The sequence below is a fragment of the Puma concolor genome, chromosome F2, assembly GCF_028749965.1.
Source record: "Puma concolor isolate L17-30 chromosome F2, mPumCon1.1.hap2, whole genome shotgun sequence".
Classification (NCBI taxonomy): Eukaryota; Metazoa; Chordata; class Mammalia; order Carnivora; family Felidae; genus Puma; species Puma concolor.
Window position 1 is genome coordinate 332,599 of NC_141684.1, and position 20,713 is coordinate 353,311.

Consider the following 20,713-nt stretch of genomic DNA (forward strand, 5'->3'; position numbering starts at 1 on the left):
TGAACACGCAGACTCCGCCCCACCAAGCTGACTTTCTGAGCGGTAGGCCGAGAGGCAAGTGCCGGCGGTCGGCCCCCGAGGGCAGAGGGACAGGGACAGAACCTGCACTCCCGCCAGAGCCCCGTTCCCAGTCCGTCTCGCGTGCGCACCCCGCCGGCAGGCGGTCTCTTCCCCACCCCACCCCCCACCCCGGCGGGTTGGCAGGACGGGCCGCTCCCGCAGGCCAGAGAATGAACAGCGTCGGGGCTGCCCACAGCCCTGGAATCCCGCGCGATCCGGGAAAGCGAGCTCCGCGACCGCTGCCGGAACCAAAGTGTGAGGCCGCGGAGTCGCGGGGAGGAAGCCTGTTCACGCAGCGCCAGTCCCGCGTGACCCGCGCGCCGCTTCCGGCGCGGGAGGAAGATGTGGAGGGCATGCAGGGCGCTGCGGCCCTGCGCCGTGGTCTTGGCGCGGTCCCCGGGGACCCGGGCCTGCGGCGGGGGCGGGGGCGTCTCCTACACGCAGGGCCAGACCCCAGAGCCCCAGACGCGAGAGTATTTTTATTATGTGGATCATCAGGGCCAGGTGGGCCGGGAGCGTGGCCGGAGCGGGCACACTGGTTAGAGAGGTGGGGCCAGAGAGGGGGCGCCTGTGAGAGGGGCGGGGCCGGATGGGTGGGCGGGGTCTCTAAAGAATGAGAACTTGACTGCTGAGGTGGGACCGAGAGTTGGACCGCCTGGGGCGCCCGGTCTCAGCCCGAGAGGGGTCGCCCCCCGCCCCGCCCCCCCAGCAGCCAACCTGCCACACGTTACTGCGTCTCGTGCGCTCTGCATCCCCAGATCCTGCCCGACCCTGTGATCCCCAGCTTCGGGTCGCCCTGCCTGTTTTGCAAGCCCTGGCAGGGGAATCATCCAGCATATCCGGGAGGAAGCAGGTCCGGGAGCCTCCGCGGAGGAGGTGGCACATCTGATTAGAAACTTTTAAGGAGGAAGGGAGAGGTACAGGGAGGACATGGCAGCTCAGGAACCCGCACGGCCCCGAGTGCGGGATAGATGCAGGAATGTTGGCAGGGTCCCCAGGTTTACTTTCCACTCGCCTCCCTGCACACGGCGTGCACAGGAGCGCAAGGAGAGTGGACACTGGCCCCGGCTCAGGCCTGCCCAAGCCTCCCCGCCCTGGGGCCGACTCTGTCGGGCTTCCAGTTGGGACTCATGGGCCACGGCCTGCCCCTCTGTCTGCAGCTTTTCCTGGATGACTCCAAAATGAAGAACTTCATCACCTGCTTCAAAGGTACCGGTGCAACTTCTTCCCCACCTTTCTTCTCCCTTCGGCAAGGCCCTGGTGGGCTCTGCTCCCCAGCCTGCCGACTGGCCCGTCCGAAGCAGAGGACTAGGCATCCTGTGCTCATGAGCCCTGCTGTCTAGAGTGAGGCCAAGATGGTGTGCCCACATCCGGCGCCAGCCCGTGGCGTTGCCCAGGGCGCGCCGATTGCCTGGGGAAGTAGGGCCCCGGGTAGGGTAGCGTGGCATGGTAAGCAACCGTGTCCTTCTCCTCCAGACCCACAGTTCCTGGTCACCTTCTTCTCCCGCCTGAGACCCAACCACAGCGGTCGCTACGAGGCCTCTTTCCCCTTCCTCTCGCCCTGCGGCAGAGAGCGCAATTTCCTGCGCTGCGAAGACCGGCCGGTGGTCTTCACGCACCTGCTGGCCTCGGGCTCCGGGCCCCCGCGTCTCTCCTATTGCGGCGGCGGTGAGGCCCTGGCCGTGCCCTTCGAGCCGGCGCGTCTGCTGCCTCTGGCCGCCAACGGCCGCCTCTACCACCCCGCGCCAGAGCGAGCGGGCGGCGTGGGTCTGGTGCGCTCCGCCCTAGCCTTCGAGCTTAGCGCCTGCTTCGAGTACCCGCCCGGCGCGCCCGCGCTGCCCTCACACGTGCGCTGGCAAGGCCGCCGCCTCGCCCTCACCATGGACCTGGCCCCGCTGCTGCTCGCCGCCTCGCGGCCCTGAGCCGCAGGCAGGAAGGCTAGCGGCCGCTGGTGCCCCTGGCCCCGCCGAGGTCCCGCCCTCTCTCCCCTCACCGCTGTGGCCCGGGCCGCGCATCGCTGCGCACGCGCCACCGAAAGAGCGCGCCGGCCGAATGCGCGTGCGCGGCAGAGGTGCACCGCGGCCCCGTGGTGCTCGGCGCTGTCCGAGGTGCTGCCGCGGCTTCGAACGCGAGGAGGGGCGGGGTCGCGGGCTCTTCTACTTCCCCCCCCTCCCCCACCCCCAACACCTCGGGCCTGGGGCGTCCTTTGGTTCGGCCCTCGCCTACAGGGGCAGGCCCCGGCGGCGCGGCTGGAGGCGCAGGGGCTCCAGTACGCGTGCGCGAGCGGCGTCCGCCCCTCCCCCGCCCTGCACTGCTCGGTGGGCCTGGGCGCCTCGGGCTCAGCGGGGGAGCCGCGCCGCGGGAGCGTCAGGTGAGGGGGCGCCCGACCCGAGGTCAGTGGGCATGGGGGTGGGATCGGGGGCCTTCCCGGCTATGTCCCCAGCGCGCATCGAGAAGGGGAGGCGACCTGGCGGGGACCACGCCCTGCCCTGAACTGGCCCGGGACAGACCCAGCTGGAGGGGATGCAGGTGACACCATGGGGGATCGAGGCACGCGACTTGGGCTTCGCACTGCTCCCGAGGGGGTCGCAGGGCTTCCTCGCCGCTCCAGTCTCCGCACAGATGGGTGCCCTGGAGACGGTAACAGCCATCGCAGAATCCTGTGTGTGACGCCCCGCCCCCTGCCCAACCGGATTAGAGGGCTGTCCGCTGGGTAAAAGGATTTCTGGGCTGGCCTCCTCTGCTCTTCCCGCCTGGGCCCTCATCCCTGCTCAGGCCGGCCCTTTTATTCCAATCAGCGTCTAGGGGGTGTCCCTGTGAACAGTGCCTTGAATCCTGAGGAGGAAGCCAAGAAGCCCCTCTACTTAGAGGACTGGCTGCTGGAGCCTGATTGGGCAAGACCTGAACCAGCCCTTATGCTCAGGGAAGTGGATCCCAGGAGCCCAGAGTATGCCTTTAGATTCTTGGGCTTCACGCACATCCTGAGACACCTGGGAACTGACTCTGCCTGGGCCAAAGCTATTCCATTAAAACTTTTGCTGTGCCTACCTCATTTCTAGTGACTTTAAATAATCATATGAGTTACAATTTAGAGCAAGATTCGAACAGACATCAAGGGCACTTGGTCCCTTTCCACATGACTCACTCTTGCTAGCAGAGAGACTTGGAAAACAGGTAGTTACTCAGAGTGGGGACCATTTGAGGAAGGGCTGGAGGCTGCATGACAGCACACCCTCAGCTTTGCTGTCCCTGGCTCCAGACTAGCTGGCTCCTCAGCCCATGTCCCCACCTTGAAAACTGGACTCACTGTGCCTGGAACTAGACACAGGCCTTCCCATCTTTATAGGATCACCGGTTCATGTGCATAAATCCCCAACACACTATATATTCCTTTACCATCCAGGAGGTCACTGCTCCCAGAGCCCACTTGGGAACTATCCTAGAAACCCAGTTGGTGGCCCAAGGCCCCAACCCAGCTGTTCCAGGGCCCTTCCTACTCCCCAAAACAGAAGCACTTTTCTGGGAAACAGAGAGAACGTAGGCCATGGTTCGTGAACTGACTTTCCTATTGTGTTTCACATCCCCCAATTGTCTAACAAGTTCCTGAGAATTAACCCTAATTCTGTCTAAGCTGTTCCACCCACCCTCACCCCCACAAGGGCTTGGGCAGGGGCTGGCCAAGCTATGCTTGCATTTTCCTGTGGCTGGTGGCTCCCAGGATCAGTTCTACCCATGTTTCCCATCAACATACATCAGGTGGGTCCCAGGGTCAGGAGACAGAGCATGAGTTCTAGGGATAAAAGGACTAGACTTAATGCTGGGTCAGGGTCAGGTGAAGACAAGGACACGTGGTGTGGGGCCTTGGGCTTCGTCTTGGGGGCACAAGACTTCTGCTCTGAGCTCTGCTTTTGGACATCTCCATGTGGACAAGGAGAAATGTCTTCCTAGAGCCTCTTCCCCTTCTAGCCTGCACTGGGTCCTGGGCTTCACCACCTACATGTTCCCAAGCCCACACATTGCACCAGCCTCTTGTACCTTAGAGTCAAGGAGTGGCTAATTGCTAGAAAGTAGAGACGCCCACATGCATGAGTGCAAAATCGCTTACGGTGCCAGATGGAAATAGATGGGAAGAGAAGGGGGCTGGGGTGGTGTTGGCTCTCCCCACATGGCCAGTGTGGTAAGACTAAGAACTCTGGAAATTCTAAATTGGAACCTGATGCTCCAAATCTTCATGACTGTGTTTTTGCAAAGAAAAAAGCCAACTTTTCTGTTTGTTTCTTGTTTTTATCGGTTGCTTGAGCTGATTTATAACTTTTCAGAAATTAGACACAGGGTGTGGGCCTCCATCCATGTTCTTCGCTGGCTCTCAAGTGTTAGGGGCAGGCCTGCCAACCTGTGTTTCAGGAGGCACATCACATCCAGGGTGGACTATAAGGAGGCCCGTCAGGAGGTTGCAGCTTCGTGGTCCGCGGCCGGTCCCGCGGGAGATGGCCCCGGGGGCGCCCACATTGCTGCTGCTGTGGCTGCTGTGGTTCCCTGGCTTCCCGCCCCGCGCTGCCGGCTGCCCAGCCGCCTGCCGCTGCTACAGCGCCACGGTGGAGTGCGGCGCCCTGCGGCTTCGCGTCGTCCCGTCCGGAATCCCACCCGGGACGCAGGTGGGCACCGCTTGGGGCCACTGGGCCGCGGGCTAGAGGTGCCCGCGACACGGAGGGAGGGGTGTGTGAATGTCCCCGTGGGTGCTGGAGAGCCCCAGGGGAGGGAGACTCCCTCAGCAGGGTAAACACCCTCCCACCCTCCCTCCGGCCCGCAGACGCTGTTCCTGCAGGACAACAGCATCGCGCGCCTGGAACCGGGCGTACTGGCGCCTCTCGCCGCCCTGCGCCGTCTCTACCTGCACAACAACAGCCTGCGCGCCCTGGAGCCAGGCGTCTTCCGCGCGCAGTCACGCCTGCTAGAGCTAGCGCTCACCGGCAACCGGCTACGCGGCTTGCGAGTTGGCGCTTTCGCGGGCCTGGCCCAGCTGCGTGCACTCTACCTGGCTGGTAACCAGCTAGTGCAGCTGCTGGATTTCACCTTCCTGCACCTACCGGTGAGGGGGGAAGGTGGGCAAGGGCAAGGGTCCTCCGATACCTCCACCTGCCCTGCGGGGCTAGAGCAGCGAAAGGGAGAAAAGTTAACCCAGGTTAGCTCCGTAAGAAGGGGACCTGGCCGCCAGGGCCCCTTCCCCTGATGATGTGCTGTCCTTCCCTCAGCGACTGCAGGAGCTGCACCTGCAGGAAAACAGCATTGAGCTGCTGGAGGACCAGGCCCTGGCTGGGCTTTCCTCACTAGCACTGCTGGACCTCAGCAGGAACCAACTGGGCACCATCAGTCGTGAGGCCCTACAGCCCCTGGCCAGCCTGCAGGTCCTGCGCCTCACAGGTACCTCCTGGGGAAGGTTCTCATGCCAGGGTATCTTCCTCGGCCACAGTGGTGGCAGTGGGAAGCAGGCCCAGGTGTGGAGTGGGCTTTGATGGCAGTGGCTCTGAATCCCAGACCATCCAGGAGCGCTCTGCAGGGTCATACCATCACCTGGACCCATGGGCGGCTGATAGGAATGGGAGTGCTGGAAGGGGCACAGCTCAGGGACTTGGCCTAAGGATTAAGACAGAAAAGGTAGAAATCATCTGTTGAGGGACTGGACACTCGGGAGCTATGCGGGGGGGGGGGGGGGGGGGGGAAGGGGGGGGACAGACAGAAACTGGAAAGACGAAACTAGGGCTGGCATTTCCAGGACACAGCACCTGAGGACGAGGCTGACAGGATTGGCGAGGTCTCAGTGCTGTGGGATGCCTTTGGGGACAACGACTATCCACCCAAGTAATGGGACTTGCTGCAGGGAGAGACTTCAAAGGAGCAGAGGCTTTCTTAGAAATTAGTGAACTGGACCACGCAGCACAGGACTGCAGGGGGAGGGAAGAGCTTGCCCACACTCCAGGGAGCTTGAGGTCAGAGAAGAGGTGGCAGGGGCCCCTCTCGGGGAGGTGGGAAAGGGGTTCCGGTTCTGGCCAGCAGAAGCCCAACTGCACAGGTTGTTCTGGGACCATTCCTGAGCTACCCGTCCGCCACTGCTCTGCCCACAGAGAACCCATGGCGCTGTGACTGTGCCCTGCACTGGCTGGGAGCATGGATCAAGGAAGGGGGCCAGCGGCTGCTCAGCTCCAGGGACAAGAACATCATGTGTGCAGAGCCCCCGCGCCTGGCACTTCAAAGTCTCCTGGACATATCTGGCAGTAGCCTCATCTGCATCCCGCCCTCTGTACACGTGGAGCCGCTGGAGGTGACGGCCAACCTGGGTGAGGACCTGCGCGTTGCCTGCCAGGCTTCCGGCTACCCGCAGCCCCTGGTGACCTGGAGAAAGGTGGCCCAGCCTCGTGAAGGGCAGCCACGGGCCCAGATCCAGCCAGAAGGCGGGGCACCGCGCCCAGGCGGGCCCGGCGCCTCTGACACGGGCAGCGGCATGCTCTTCCTCACCAACATCACCCTGGCCCACGCAGGAAAGTACGAGTGCGAGGCCTCCAACGCCGGCGGCGCCGCCCGCGTGCCCTTCCAGCTCCTGGTCAACCTGTCCCAGCAGCAGCAGCTGCAGCTGGCGCCCCCGCCGCCTCCGGCCGCCGGCCCCGTCAGCCACGAGCCCCTGCAAGAGGCCGGCAGCATGGCCTTCCGCGCCCTGGGCCTGGCCACCCAGACGGCCATCGCGGGCGCCATCGCGCTCCTTACGCTCACGGCGCTGCTGCTGGCGACCATGATCTGCCGCCGGCGGCGCAAGAGAAAAAAGGCGCCGGGACTGCCGGGGGAGGGCGCGCTGTTCGTCAACGACTATTCGGACGGGCCCTGCACCTTCGCGCAGCTCGAGGAGCTCCGCGACGAGCGAGGCCACGAGATGTTCGTCATCGACCGTTCCAAGCCACTCTTCGCCGAGGGCCCGACGGAGGCTGCCGATGGCGCAGCAACCGGGCCGGCGCAGGGCCTCCCGCTGCAGCCGCCGGCAGCCTACGAGATCCACTGCTGAAGAGTGCGGCCCAGAGGGGCGGGCGGGCGCTCGCTGATGACGTAGTCTTCGCGGATTGGCAGGCCCGCGGGCTCGCCCCGCGCATGCTCCAGCGCAGTCAGTAAAGGGTAAAAGCTGCGCAGTGTGCGGCGAGCCATGTGTGGGATCTGGGGGCCCGAGGGCGGGGCGCAGGCACCTGCGGACCCCCGGCTCTGCGGACAGAATCCCTAAGGCGTCAAGGGACGGTGGCCGAGGAGGCTCCCCACGGCCCTACCGAAGCCCTCCAGAAAAGATCCCTCCAGCATCACCCTAATCGCTAGCTCTGCAGGTCCGGCCACTGGCCCTCCAGCCTGCTGGAGGACCTGGGGCCTCCCCAAGGTGGGAGAGGCGAAGGGCTGTGGAGGTGCCCAGGAAAGGGGGAGGGGGACAGCAGACCGGAAGACAGCTGTTACCCAGTGGCTACGCTGGAGGGGACAGCAGAGCCAGTGACCTGTCATTCTGACCAGTTAGGACAGAAAAAAACACCACAAATTTAAGTTCCAAACACACTGCACATTTGTACCTTAATGACACCCGCTGGCTCCAAAGCCCAGCCAGGTTGTCTCCCGGGTGCCAGGGCAGAGAGAACCATGAAAGGCTCCAGTGCGTGGGGACCCAACCCACCTTGAAGCAGGTCCCTGTTCCAGCTTCAACCCCAGAGCAGTCTGTTCTTGGGAAGGGCCCAGACAGAACACCCTCTCTCAGCTCACAGCTGGCACCCCAGAAACATTCCAAAGAGAGGACCAGGACACCAGAGGGCAGCCAAGTGCACCCAAACCAAGCCTGGCCAAACCAAAACAGGCCTGGAATCCAGCCCTTAAGCCCACAGTCAGCCAGTCAGGGGAACAGGTACAGGGCAAAACCTCGCAAGGTGCTCCACCAAGCATCGGAAGGCTGCCAGAGCCCAAGAGCAAGGAAACCAGAGACCAGTGACTCTCTGTCAGGCCTCCAACAGGGTCCCAGCAAAGGCTCTGTCTACCTAAGGCAGGGAGGGGTCTCCAGCAGCCCTGAACACCAGGACAGCCTAGAGGTCATAGGCTGAAGTAGTCTGCGGCCAGGCGCCCATAAATGTCAGTGGTCCAGAGCACATGAGCACGACCTGAGGCCAGTAGCAGCTGGTGCAACTCCGCCTCCACACGAGCAAACTTCTCCTCATTGATGGAAGCTTCCAGCAGGACAGAGGCAGGCGGTGGCCAGGGCAAACCCTCATAGCAGTCCACAGGGAAGGGGTGCACCACCGTGCGTAGCTCAGCCTGCACTACCGAATCCCGTAGGAGCTCCTTGAGGCCCGCCATGGACAGTGGGTTGCCATAGAGACCGAGGTAGCGGAGGCTGGTACAGCGCGTCAACACAGGGAGCGTGGCCAGCAGCTGGGTATCAGCAAGCTGGCACTCAGTCAGCTCGAGGTGTAGCAGTGTGGCTGCTGCTGCCTGCAGCAGACCCTGGAAAGGCTCCAGCTGGCTGCCGGACAGGTCGTTGCCACTAAGGTCCAACTTCTTGAGGTGGACAGCATGGGGGCTCCGTGCCAGGAAGCGCAGATCCTCGGGCAGCAGGGCACAGAAGGCCAGCTCCAGGCTCTCCAAGGGACTCTGCAGGGTGCTATAATAGGGGACACAGGTCACAACCAAGTAGGACCAGGGCAGGGTCTCGGAAGAGGGGAAAAGGACAGGGCAACAGTGGGGCTTGCTCACCTGAGCAGCTGGTCCAGCCGCCCCGAGAGAAGAGAGGAGCCCATGCTGAGCTCCCGCAGACAAGTGAAGCGGCCCATCTGGGCCAGGAAGTAGCGAAAGTTGTCCTCACCATCCACAGAGGGCTGCCTCGAGTCCCCATGCACATAGTGCAGCCGCAGGCTGGCCAGGTGCTGGAATCGGGCCACATGTGGGATGATAACAGACAGGCCACGCAGGCCCAAGTTGTTAAAGCGCAGGTCCACACGGCGCAGGCAGCCCGCATCCAGCAGCTGCAGCAAAGCCACAGTGTTGCGCATGGGCAGGTCCTCAGCCCGCAGGTCCCGGCAGCAGAGCCGCAGGGGACTGCCCACACTGCTCCGGAGTGCCTCCCGCAGGAACGAGTAAGAGGCCCGGTTCACCCGCAGGTCCACACGAACCTCCACAGGAATGGGGGCTGGCCCAGGATCCGCAGTCCCGCCCTGCTGCTGTGCTATGCAGGTGCGGGCCACAGCTGCTGTGCAGTCCCACATGCTCATGGTGCCAGGGTCCTGCTCCACGCCGTCATCCAGTAGGCCCGTCATGTCCAGCACCCGCAGGGCATGCTTCCTGGGAGCACGGGTAGGCTGAAGCAGGAGACAAGGAAGCAGAACCCACACCCACTCCCAGCCACCTTGGGGCAGAAGCCACATGCCTGTTTCCGCACTGAGCTCTTGCACTCGCCTGGAACCTCAGGGGGGAACCCTCTCTGCACCCCCCAGGCCTGAGAGCCCCTCGGGTGCACCCATACCTGCAGAGAGGCTGTGTGCCAGCCTCGGTCTCTGGGGTGTGGAGCCGGGCTGTCAGCCCCAGGATCACAGCCTGCATGCTCTCTGTGCTGGGGCGCTCTTGCAGCAAGGCCCGGCTGCAGTGAGCACATTCCTGCAGCAGCTGCTGGAAGCTGAGCAGCGGGAAAGGCCATGTGTGCACCAGCTCGCGAAGCACAACAGTCTTCTTGTCCATGAAGGCCACCTTGAACAGCAGGGGGAAGAGCTCTCGAGGCAGCAGGGGTAGGGCCTGGCAGGCAGCTGGCTGACACTGGAGCACCTGCCGCGTGCTCAGGAACACAAGCGTGTGCATGGCGCCGGGCCAGGCAGGAAGCCACCTGCAGGGAAGGGCCCTTCAGCGGGGAGGACAGACCCCAGGCCACCGCCCGGCCATAGCCTCCTCCATCGCTGGTAGTGGGAAAACCCAGCGTGGTGCTTAGCACAGAGCTGGCACTCAATGGAGGACCGTGGCACCAAAAAGCAAGTGCTAGGTGCCTAACAATGGGTTGAACTGAATGAAAATAGGAACGGGGCCACCCCCCCGGTTCCCGACTTCCAGAAGCATGGTGCCTCTTTAGAAAAACTTAGCCATCAAACAGTACATAAATAGCACAACACCAAAAATGACCACTGGCCTGGGTGTGCTTTTGATGACTGTTGCTCTGCAGGACCCCCCCCCCCAACATCTGTACTTCAGACCTCACAAAGCTGCTTATCAGAGATCCTCTTTTCTTCAAAACTAGAATAAAGCTCACAAAGCACACAAACACTAGAGGGGCTAAGAAACTCCCAAGGGGCGGGAACCTGCCCCACCCTCCTCCAGCTCTTGCAGGTGGTCCTTGGACAGGAACTGGAAGCACTGACGCAGCTTAATAAATACCAGCATAGGTAAAAAGAACGGGTACCCAGGGAACATTGTGTCCAGACAGCCTGAGTAACCCAAGCCTTCAGCATGACCCTCAGTCCTAACTACTATGGTCCAGTAGTACTGCCAAGCATGGAGATCTTTGCAGACTTACAGAAAAACAGAAAGCAAACCTCATCCACCAAAGTCTTTGTCACCTGTCTAAACATCTCCCTTTTCCCTAAAAAACCAGTGACTCTCACACCTATAGGATTCATAAGACCCCAGGCCAGGAATTGTTCAGATGGGTACGGGCAGCAGCAGAAAGCGCATCCAAGTTAACAAGGGGCATATAAAAAAGGCCTGGGACCCCGGGGGGTACCTGGATATCAGCTCCGTTACTGACTTCAGCAGCAGTAACAGCCAGTGGACTCTCAGCGGGCCAAACATCTCATCCTCAAAACTGCTTCCCAGTCATCCCCCCAGAAACAGATTAGAAAACTAAGCCCTAAATCTTGCCCGGCCAAGGTCACAGCCTGGGTGATGAGCTCAGGGAAGAGGGAGCAGTCGGGCCCCAGAGTCCCTGTTCTTCCGGACCTCATACACAACGAAAGTCCTTAGGGCACTGGTTCTTGAGAAGCCCCGAACGTCAACCCTCGGCCTTGCTCTGCCTGTAGACAATTCTCGCGAGGACGACTCATACCTCGCTGTGACAGGACAGACCAACCGAGCACCTGTCACGAGAGGAAACGAAAGCAGCCAGTGTGGTCACCATGGGAGGAGCCTCTTGTGTGGTGGCCGCCGCCCCCTCCCGCCGGCCCGCGGCTCCCGGCGTTTGCCCCAAGACGCCCCCCGCCCGGCTCCTCCCGGGCTCGAGCCGAGGGACACCATCAATGCGACGCCCTCCGCCTCCCGGACGGGATATGCCCCTCGAAGCCGGTGCGTCGCCCCCCGGGGCCCGAGGTCGCTCTGCCCGACGCGGGGCTCCAGATCCTTCCCCACCCCGCGAACGAACCGCCCGACTCCCGCTCCCGCCTCCCGGGCGGCGCCCGCCCCGAGCACCCGCGCCTGCTTCGTGCAGCCAGGGAGGGCCGGGGGCGCACGCCGCCCCGCTCCATCCCCAGCCGGCCGCCCGCGCTCACCGGCCCCACAGCCGCTACGACCGCCACCGGCCCCGCCTCACGGTCCGCCGCGCCCCGCCCAGCGCCTCCGCGCACCGCGATGACGTGGCCACCACCCATTGGTCTTCCCATGAGGGTCCCACTGATTGGCTGCCCCGGAGGAGGCTGCCCAGACGCCCCGCCTCCGACCCTGCGGGACGCCCCCATTGGCTGGCGGCCGGCGTCTCCCTCGCGGCGGGAGATTTGCGGAGCCCGCGGCCGCGGGGCGAGCGCCATGGAGCGACTGCGGGACGTGCGGGAGCGGCTGCAGGCTTGGGAGAGCGCGTTCCGGCGGCGGCGCGGGAGGCGGCCGGGCCAGGTGCAGGCTGTCCGGGGACGGGGGGGTGAGGGTGCGGCCTCCGGCTGACGCGCTCCCTTCACAGGAGGACGTGGCGGCGGCGCCTGAGGATACCCGGGGTGAGCCCGCCGACGCGGGGCGGAAGGAGGGGCGCAGGGTGGGTGGGGCGACCGGCGGCCCCCCAGTAACCCTTCACCCCATCCCCAGCGCTCTACCGGGAGTACCGCGCCCTGAAGGAGGCCCTGAAGGAGGCAGAAGGGGTGGGACCCCGCGGCCCCAAGCAATCGCTTTCCGTGCAGGCAGAGGAGGTACCCAGGCCTTGACGCCCCAGCCTCCCGGCCAGTCTCCTGCGTGGCAGAGCCCAGAGGAGCTGTGAACGAGCCTGTGTGGGGCACAGAACATTGGGGGAGGACTGGACATGGTGGAGGAGGGCCTGGGGGCTGGGGAAGGGAGCTGGGGACAACTCCGCCCCTCGCACCAGCCTTTCTCTGGCTCGGACTCCCACCGCCTCTTCTTGCAGGTGCCAGAACCCAGCTGCTGGGGGCCCCATTTGAATCGGGCTGCGACCCACAGTCCACATCCTCCTCTTTCTGGGCCAAGCCGGCCAGGGTCTGTGCGGGACTACGGGGAGAGGCTTAAGGCCAACCTCAAGGGCACCCTGCAGGTGAGAGCTGAGAGCCAGGCAGTGAGTGGATCCAACCTGTACCCAGAGCTGCTCTCCACTCAGTGACCGGACCCCCAGATATCCTTTTCTGCTAACCCTTCCACGCACATGTGCCTGTGCAAACGTGCACACGTACGCTCTTGCAGCACTAATCAGGCGGAAACTCCTGGGGGGAGTTCAGGTCGGCGGCAGCCTAGAGACCTGAGTTCCTGCTTGTTGGTCTGTTCCCCCGCACCCCCACCAGGCTGGGCCAGCCCTGAGCCGCATACCCCGGACTCCACGAAGACCCTCGTCCGAGATGCCCACCCCAAGGCCACCAGGTGCAGGGGCTGCCCTCATCTCTCCAGAAGAAGTCAGTGAGGTGCCCTTGCAGCCTGCTGGGCCCCAGCTGAGGCCGGGCTGCCTCCAGCAGCTACAGGCATCCTTGAGCCTGCGACTGGGCTCCCTAGACCCTGGCTGGCTGGAGCGGTGTCACAATGGGGCCCCAGATTTTCTGGGGGCTTCCAAGGCCTGCCAGCCTAACTTGGGTGTAGAGCAGTCACAGTCTGTGACTTCATGTGTCCCATCTGTCCCTGGTCCCAGCACTAGCCCTGAGGCTCAAGCCCTACAGACAGCTGGAGTCAGTGTAGGGAGCCCCCAACCTGGCGACAGTCAAGGCAAGAGGTGGACACGGAATAGGGAGCCAGAGGGGAGCCCTGCACAGGCCCAGCAAGACAGTGGCCAAATAGGACCCCTGCCTGAGGAAGCTGGGACTGCAGAACACGCAGAAGACCCTTCGGGAAAACCCCTGTGGGCACAGCGCCCCAGTGGCGCCACAGCCTCCAGGTACCACAGCTTCAGCCTCCCGGTAGGGTCACCTTAAGTCGAGCCAGGTTGGGGCAGGCTTGGGGCATGGCCCACTTGTACATCCCTTCTAGAGTAGCTGTGCGGAACGGAGGTAATTACGTGCGGCTCAACATGAAGCAGAAACGCTACGTGCGGGGCCCGGCTCTCCGTGGAAGGCTCCTCCGCAAGCAGGTGAGGTGCTGGCAGGCACTCCCTTCACCCCTACTGCCTCTTGCCACGTGACCCTCTCTTATGGCCCCCAGATGTGGAAGCAGAAGTGGCAGAAGAAAGGGGAGCATTTTGTAGGTGGTCGGCCCAGAGCCACACTCAAGAATTCTTGCTTCCGGTGTGGGCAGCTAGGCCACTGGTCATCCCAGTGCCCCCAACCAGGTGAGACCTCTGCTCTGGTGGTGGGCCGGGCTGAGGTTTTTGGAGAGGACTTGTACTCTTGGGCGGGGGGAGCACCTGTAGCTCAGGTAAAAGATTCTATCTGCTTCTTCTACCTAACCTAGAGCATACCCCAGCCCCCCAGAAGAAAGGTGGTGAGAATGAAGACGACACACAGACCCTGCTCACTTTGGAGGAAGTAGTCCAGAGGACAGGCAGTGCCAGCTGCCGACTCCCTGGTGAATGAAGGGGTGGAGGGCAGGTTGTAGCTAGGTGTGTTTTTGCTAGAATGACCCCAGCCCAGCCTGGAGTTCCCACACCACCCTTTTCCATCTGTTTCTAGTGAGTGAGAAAGATCCAGAGCCTGCTGGGCCTGAGCTGTTGGTCACCGTGGAACAGCCTGTGCCCCGGGTGCCCTGCCTGCCCCCTACCGTGCCACCACTTTACCCACCAGGGCCCTCTGGGCAAGTGGCAGGTGAAAAGATGCTTCTCAGCTGAGAGCCTTTACTGGGGGATGGGGGCAACTTGAGGCCATGCTGACCAACACCTGCGTCCACAGAGACGCCAGCTGAGGTATTCCAGGCCCTGGAGCAGCTAGGGCACCGTGCCTTCCGCCCCGGACAGGAGCATGCGGTCATGCGGATCCTCTCTGGTGAGCTTGGCTGCTGGGGGATGGGACAGGGCCAAGGCCCGGCCACAGGATAGCACACTGACCCTTGTTCCCACCAGGCATATCCACGCTGCTGGTGTCGCCCACCGGTGCTGGCAAGTCCTTGTGCTACCAGCTCCCCGCGCTGCTTTATGCCCGGCGGAGCCCCTGCCTCACACTGGTCATCTCTCCCCTCCTGTCTCTCATGGACGACCAGGTGCGCGGACGGGACCCCTCCAGCACATGCAGAAGGCAGGAACCAGTGCCCACGGCTCTTCTGACCCTTTGGGGCTGCTGTCAGTTACTTGGCCGGAGCTGTAGAGAGCTCAGCTATTCTCAACCTGCCAGCTCTGCCCACAGTCCCCGGCCTGGCAATGGTCCAAGGGCAGCAGGGACACAGCTGGCCAGACCTGAGTCCACCCCCAAGAGGAGCAGCTCTAGGGAGGGAGGACGTCCCCAGTGGGGCCTGTCTGCTCTTGGCACTCCTGAACCAAGGCTCACAGGGGGCTCTGAATCCTTAGTCACAGGATCTACGAGCTGGGATTTTTCTCCCTAGGGAGCCCAGGTTGAAGATGGCAACAGCTGTCAGGCCAAGCACCACTGAGCGCTGTTTGAGGAAGAGCAGGGGAAGGGTGGCTTGCAACTGGTTGTCCTTTTGTACCCACAGGTGTCTGGCCTGCCCCCATGCCTGAAGGCAGCCTGCATCCATTCAGGCATGACCAGGAAGGAGCGGGACTCTGCCCTGAAGAAGGTGAGGGAGGGGCCTTACACAGCAAGATGGGTAGGGACAGAAGGCAGGCCCTCGATGATGCTCCTGACCTTGCCGTCCTCAGGTTCAGGCGGCCCAGGTGCACGTTCTGATGCTGTCACCCGAGGCATTGGTTGGGGCTGCGGCAGGGACCCCTGGCTCCCTCCCTCAGCTGCCTCCCGTTGCCTTTGCCTGTGTCGACGAGGCCCACTGCCTGTCCCAGTGGTCCCACAACTTCCGGCCCTGCTACCTGCGTGTCTGCAAGGTGAGCCTCTGGGGTGCGAGCGAAGGGGCAAGGGAGGGTGGGTGGGGCACCTTCACTGGCTCCTCTCCCACACAGGTGCTGCGGGAACACATGGGTGTCCGCTGCTTTCTGGGTCTTACGGCCACGGCTACGCACAGCACCTCAAGAGACATGGCTCAGCATCTAGGCGTGGCTGAGGAGCATGTCCTCAGAGGGCCAGTCACCATCCCCACCAACCTGTACCTCTCTGTGTCCACGGACAGGAACCCAGACCAGGTGAGTGGACACACCGGGGCCTGGCAGAGGCACTGCCTCTGACAGCCCGTGCTGACCACTGTCGTCCACCAGGCTTTGGTGACACTGCTGCAGAGTGATCGTTTTCGCGACCTGAACTCTGTCATCGTCTACTGCAACAGACGCGAAGACACGGAGCGCATTGCTGCGCTGCTCCGCACTTGCCTGTGTGAGCCCTGGGACCTGGGGCCTAGAGGGGAGGTCAGCAGGGCTGTGCCCCACGGACCTGCCCCAGGAACACGTTCTACCCAACTGTCTGTGTCTTCTCTGCAGGCCAGGCCCCGGAAGCTGTGGCCGAAGCCTACCACGCCGGCATGTGTGCCCGGGAGCGGCGGCGGGTGCAGCAGGCCTTCATGGAGGGCCGGCTGCGGGTGGTGGTGGCCACAGTGGCCTTCGGGATGGGGCTGGACCGGCCAGACGTGCGGGCCGTGCTGCACCTGGGGCTGCCCCCCAGCTTTGAGAGCTACGTGCAGGCTGTGGGCCGGGCTGGACGGGACGGCCAGCCCGCACACTGCCACCTCTTTCTACAGCCCCAGGTTCTTACTTGCCCCACTTGAGCTCCCCCCACCCCACCCCACCCCACCGCCCCACGTTTACAGCTATTCTTTCGCAGGGTCAGGACCTGCAGGAGTTGCGTAGACACGTGCATGCCGAGGCCTCCGACTTCCTTGCCGTGAAGAAGCTGGTACAGTGCTCGTTCCCACCCTGCACCTGCACCCATGCCCAACAGCCCCCAGAGCAGGAGGGAGCCAAGAGCCAAGAGAGGCCTGTGACCGTGTCCCCAAGCGAGGCCGAGCAAGCCAGCAACAAAGGCCTAGCCCAGTGCCTGGGTCATGAGCGGGCACTCCCAGTGCAGCCGCTGGTGCAGGCCCTGGACATGCCTGAGGAGGGTGAGGAACTGGGGGCAGGAGTGGGTACCTCCCCGCATCCCCACGTCCCTGTGTCCCCTAAGCCCTGCTCTGCCTCCAGCCATTGAGACCCTGCTGTGCTACCTGGAACTACACCCACGGCGCTGGCTGGAGCTGCTGGCACCCACCTATGCCTACTGCCACCTGCGCTGCCCTGGGGGCCTCCCCCAGCTCCAGGCCCTGGCCCGCAGGTGAGCACACATCCCACCCCAGGCTGGGGCCAGGGACACAGGACCAGGGCTGCTAATCACATATCCCTTTCCCTGGGACAGGTGTCCTCCACTGGCGGTCTGGTTAGCCCAGCAGCCACAGGAAAACATAGGCGAAGGAAGCTATTCCGTAGAGTTTGACGTGGTTAAGTTGGCCGACTCGATGGGCTGGAAGCTCGCCCCTGCAAAGCAGGCTCTCCGTCAACTGCAGTGGTACCCAGAGCCCAGGACAGGTGAGCCCTGCCCCCAACCCTGCTTGGACCCAGCCCTGCTTGCCGCCCTCCTGCCTGTGTCTCACAAGCTCTCTGGCAGGTGCACATCGGGACACAGGGGTGCTGGTGGAGTTCCGGGAGCTCGCCTTCTGTCTGCACAGCCCCGGAGACCTGACAGCCCACGAGAAGGACCAGATCTGTGACTTCCTATATGAACGTGTACAAACCCGTGAGCAGGAGGCCCTGGCACGCCTGCGACGCACCTTCCAGGCCTTTCACAGGTGCAGGAGAGGTGGGCGGGGCCGGAGGCCACCCCCGCTTCCCCCTCTGGTGAACCGCGCTGACAGATTCCTCTCACCCCAGTGTAGCCTTCCCCAGCTGCGGGCCCTGCTTGGAGCAGCCTGATGAGGAGCACAGTGCCAGGCTCAAGGCTCTGCTCAGTGGCTACTTCGAGGAAGAGGGGCCAGGAGGCATGGAAGACGAGCAGGGTCCAGAGCCAGGACAGGCCAGGGTGAGTGCCAGCCCCTCCTGGGGAGTGAAGAGAGGACACAGGCCTGCAGTGAGGTCAGGCAGCAAAGTGCGTGCACACGCTTACACACTCTGTCTCCTGCCTTGCACCACGGTGGGCTGTGCGGAACTTGGTGCTGTGGAAGCGTGGGCTGGCCTTACGTGCCTGCCACCCACAGATCCAGGACTGGGAGGACCAGATACGCCAGGACGTCCGCCATCTCCTGTCCTCGTGGCCAGACCAGCAGTTCTCGGGCAGGGCTGTGGCCCGTATCTTCCATGGCATTGGTGAGGGCCTGGGAGGCTGGGTTCGGACATGGGCAGGGGCCAGGTCTGGCCCAGAGTCCTCAGGGCCGTGTCTCCCACTCCACCACAGGAAGCCCCTGCTATCCAGCCCAGGTGTACGGGCGGGACCGGCGTTTCTGGAGAAAACACCTGCGTCTGAGCTTCCGTGCCCTGATGCGTTTAGCTACAGAGGAGATCCTGCTGTGGGGCCACTGACCACCCTGCCGCAGGCCAGCCCTGCTCCCCCATGTCACACACAGGGGGCTGTGTGGCCACCGTGCCGAGGGAGCCAGGTGTGGCAGTTTTTCAGGGAAAAGAGAAGGGACATTTGTGGCCAAGACAGTGACTGACTACCTGGGCAAAGCCCACCACCAGAAGCGGGGCGAAGAGGCCCCAAAACGCGGAATAAAAAATGCTCAAGTCGTTCTTAGGAACCCTCTTTTCTTATGGGGCAGCCCCCACAGCCTGAGGACAGCCTTGCCCATCACACATCCCAGACAGCTAGGCCGTGGGCACGCTCAGCTTTATTAGGTGGGCTGGCCACCCAGCTCAGGCCAGGGTGCTGGGTGCCAGACCCAGATACAGAATGGGCATGCCTGAGAGAGCAAGGAAGAGGGAGAAGCAGAGATGCAGCCCCAGGCTGTCAGCCAGGGCTCCAGCCAGTGTGCCCAGGAACAGCTTCCCCAGCAGCTCCAGAGTGGCCAGGAGGCTGTAGTGTGTGGCCTGCGGGGGTGGGGTGGGGTGTGAGATCAAATGAGGGTTTGCTTGCATCCCAGCCCTGCAGCCCCTGGGCATCCCAGCCACACTGTCTTACCTGCAGGGCACTGGGTGCCAGCTGGCTGCAGTGCATCATCAGGGTGAATGTGGTGGTTGTAACCAGGCCCCCCAGGAAGTGTTGCAGACACAGGCTCAACAAGGCTGCCCCTGGGAGGGCCAAGATCAGTAGGGCCCGGGACTCTGGACTCCTCCCCTCCCGTGGCCAGCCCCTCACCTCTCAGGACGGTGCTGGGGCCCAGCCTGACCCCCGGGGTGTCCAGGTGGAAGAGCAGGGTGGTCTGGCAGGCCAGACCACCAAGACGGAAGCGAAGCACAGACCTCAGCAAAGGCAGTGGTTGCCTGGGGTGGGGAGATGGGGCAGGTCAGGGAGTGTGGAGCAAGGCAGGTATGAGCAGGTGGGTGGGGCAAGCTGAGGAGGGCTCACCAGTGCCTGGCCAGCAGGGCCCCGCCCAGGGACGAGCCTACAATGGAGCAGACCACAGCGCCCACACCGTTCCACAGGCCCAGCTCTGGAGTAGAGATGCCATGGTCCAGCAGGAAGAGCGGAAACAAGCTGCTGGCGCCCTGCTCACCTGTGGGGAGAACGCGAGCAGGGGGGCTGCCCACCTCTCTTCACTTGGGGCCTCAGTTGCCTTCCCCTAGCCAGGCCCCTGCCTTGCCCCTGTCTTGGGCCACGGGTGCCAGGAGACAGCTGGGACTGGGCATCAGCCAAGCATAGGGTCAGCATGAAGCACCATCTGAGACCCAAGGGGCTATGGCTGGAGCTCACAGAAGCCATGCAGCCAGAGCTGGAGAAGGACCAGAGGCAAAGCCCAGCTGCAGAGCCAGGCTGGGCTCCAGCCTACAGTTAATACCCCAGAAGGTGGCCACAAAACGGGTTCCGGGGCTCCTGGGGATCCACCTGCAGGCTCCCGTCCCTGCTGTTGCCTGACTCAAGGCCTCACTTACCCAGTTTGTAAGTGAGCACAAAGCCTGCTGTCCACAGAGTACCAGGCATGGCCAGCAATTCCTGCAGAAGGTGCAGGGTGCGGAGGGGTCGTTCTGAGGGCTGAGATACAGGCAACTGCTGCAGGGCTGGTGCAGCCCAGACCAGGGCAGCAGCCAACCAATAGATGGCAGCCAGGAGCAGAAAGAGCAGGGGCCAGGAGAGGGTGGGCACGAGGGCCAACAGGCCCCCTCCCGCCAGCACTGCCCCTAGCTTATAAGCGACCACCTGCACTGTGTTACCAGGCCCTAGCTCGGCTGGCTCCAAGAGTTGTACGGCCAGCGTGTCCAGGGCCACGTCCTGCACAGCCGCACCCAGGTTCAGCAGCAGAAGCAGCCCTGCCACGGTGACAGGCAACCCAGCCTGGCCAGCTTCTGCAGGAGGCAGGACTGCCAGCAGCCCACACACCAGGCCCAGAGCAGCCGTGCTGAGCATCAGCCAGACCCTCAGGGAGCCCCGCGTGTCCACCAGTGGGGCCCACACGAGTTTAAACAGCCACGGCAGGTACAGCACTTTGGCCAGTCCCACACGTGTCAGGGAGAGGCCGCGCGCCCGCAGCAGCACGGGCAGCAGGCCGGACTGCAGCCCATAGGGCAAGCCTTGCACTAGGTAGAGCCCGGCCAGCGGCAGGAGCTTCCCATGCATGGCCAGGAGCGCGGAGAGCCCGAGGGCGAGTGCTGGGGGATCAGGGGCTGGGGCTGGGCCTGGAATCTGGTGGCCCGGGCTGGGTTCAAGGCCAGGTCAGAGCCCGGATCGGAATCAGAGGTCCGGCTTGGAGTAGGGGCAGGCAAAGCGGTTCCGGGTGGGGCCCGCTCCGGTCAGGATGAAGTCAGGGATCATACGGCGTCATGGCTCTTGGGCTGGGCCAGTCAGGTCAGGGCTGTGCAGGCTGGCGTCCGGACCGGTACCCTCGGGTCCAGAGGCGGCGCGCCCTCCACAGACCGCTCTCTACGCAGCCGCGAGATGCGGCGGCCACAGAGCTTGAGAAGCGGGCCAGAGCGCCGGCCGCCCTCGGGCGCCCCCCGTGGCCACCCCGGGTGCGGCCGGGGAGCCTTGAGCACGCGCCGCGGGCAGCCTGGCTGATGTTGAGTCTGTGGCCCATCCCGGTCCTTCCC

At 63.5% G+C, this 20,713-nt stretch overlaps 5 protein-coding genes across 17 annotated transcripts; 3 read left to right on the forward strand and 2 right to left on the reverse strand.

Annotated features, from left to right (window-relative positions):
• Positions 1 to 369: 369 nt before the first annotated feature.
• CF2H8orf82 (chromosome F2 C8orf82 homolog) lies at positions 370 to 1,982 on the forward strand. The gene is made up of 3 exons (XM_086695868.1): positions 370 to 564; positions 1,221 to 1,269; positions 1,537 to 1,982. Exons 1-3 carry the CDS (start codon positions 403 to 405, stop codon positions 1,980 to 1,982), a joined length of 657 nt encoding a protein of 218 aa, XP_086551994.1. The 5' UTR covers positions 370 to 402.
• A 130-nt stretch (positions 1,983 to 2,112) lies between these two features.
• Positions 2,113 to 7,228, forward strand: LRRC24 (leucine rich repeat containing 24). Of its 4 annotated transcripts, none has more exons than XM_086695828.1 (5): positions 2,113 to 2,431; positions 4,465 to 4,715; positions 4,871 to 5,149; positions 5,313 to 5,481; positions 6,183 to 7,228. In XM_086695828.1, the coding sequence occupies exons 1-5, from the start codon at positions 2,113 to 2,115 to the stop codon at positions 7,109 to 7,111; spliced, it is 1,947 nt and encodes a 648-aa protein (XP_086551954.1). In that variant the 3' UTR covers positions 7,112 to 7,228. The 4 variants fall into 4 exon arrangements, with proteins under 4 accessions (XP_086551954.1, XP_086551955.1, XP_086551956.1 ...); XM_086695829.1 differs by having other exon boundaries at positions 5,322 to 5,481; XM_086695831.1 differs by having other exon boundaries at positions 2,115 to 2,431; positions 4,380 to 4,715.
• A 393-nt stretch (positions 7,229 to 7,621) lies between these two features.
• Positions 7,622 to 11,665, reverse strand: LRRC14 (leucine rich repeat containing 14). Of its 10 annotated transcripts, none has more exons than XM_086695836.1 (5): positions 11,589 to 11,642; positions 11,044 to 11,180; positions 9,587 to 9,940; positions 8,821 to 9,405; positions 7,622 to 8,728 (listed from the first exon to the last, which is right to left on the reverse strand). In XM_086695836.1, the coding sequence occupies exons 2-5, from the start codon at positions 11,046 to 11,048 to the stop codon at positions 8,161 to 8,163; spliced, it is 1,512 nt and encodes a 503-aa protein (XP_086551962.1). In that variant the 5' UTR covers positions 11,049 to 11,180; positions 11,589 to 11,642; the 3' UTR covers positions 7,622 to 8,160. The 10 variants fall into 10 exon arrangements, with proteins under 10 accessions (XP_086551962.1, XP_086551965.1, XP_086551958.1 ...); XM_086695839.1 differs by having other exon boundaries at positions 11,150 to 11,180; positions 11,589 to 11,616; XM_086695832.1 differs by lacking the exon at positions 11,044 to 11,180 and having other exon boundaries at positions 8,821 to 9,422; positions 11,589 to 11,665.
• RECQL4 (RecQ like helicase 4) lies at positions 11,605 to 18,259 on the forward strand. The gene is given in 23 exon segments (XM_086695812.1): positions 11,605 to 11,925; positions 11,990 to 12,023; positions 12,112 to 12,212; positions 12,425 to 12,568; positions 12,813 to 13,409; positions 13,412 to 13,585; positions 13,657 to 13,783; positions 13,906 to 14,019; positions 14,124 to 14,255; positions 14,340 to 14,432; positions 14,510 to 14,646; positions 15,097 to 15,180; positions 15,263 to 15,442; positions 15,518 to 15,697; positions 15,770 to 15,884; positions 15,989 to 16,251; positions 16,329 to 16,643; positions 16,645 to 16,814; positions 16,896 to 17,065; positions 17,145 to 17,325; positions 17,408 to 17,555; positions 17,731 to 17,839; positions 17,928 to 18,259. Coding segments are annotated over 23 exon segments (3,951 nt in total). The 5' UTR covers positions 11,605 to 11,667; the 3' UTR covers positions 18,053 to 18,259.
• An 83-nt stretch (positions 18,260 to 18,342) lies between these two features.
• On the reverse strand, positions 18,343 to 20,690 carry SLC33A2 (solute carrier family 33 member 2). Its single transcript, XM_025922790.2, has 5 exons — positions 19,562 to 20,690; positions 19,038 to 19,185; positions 18,828 to 18,952; positions 18,651 to 18,760; positions 18,343 to 18,559 (listed from the first exon to the last, which is right to left on the reverse strand). The coding sequence occupies exons 1-5, from the start codon at positions 20,241 to 20,243 to the stop codon at positions 18,386 to 18,388; spliced, it is 1,239 nt and encodes a 412-aa protein (XP_025778575.1). The 5' UTR covers positions 20,244 to 20,690; the 3' UTR covers positions 18,343 to 18,385.
• Positions 20,691 to 20,713: the final 23 nt, after the last annotated feature.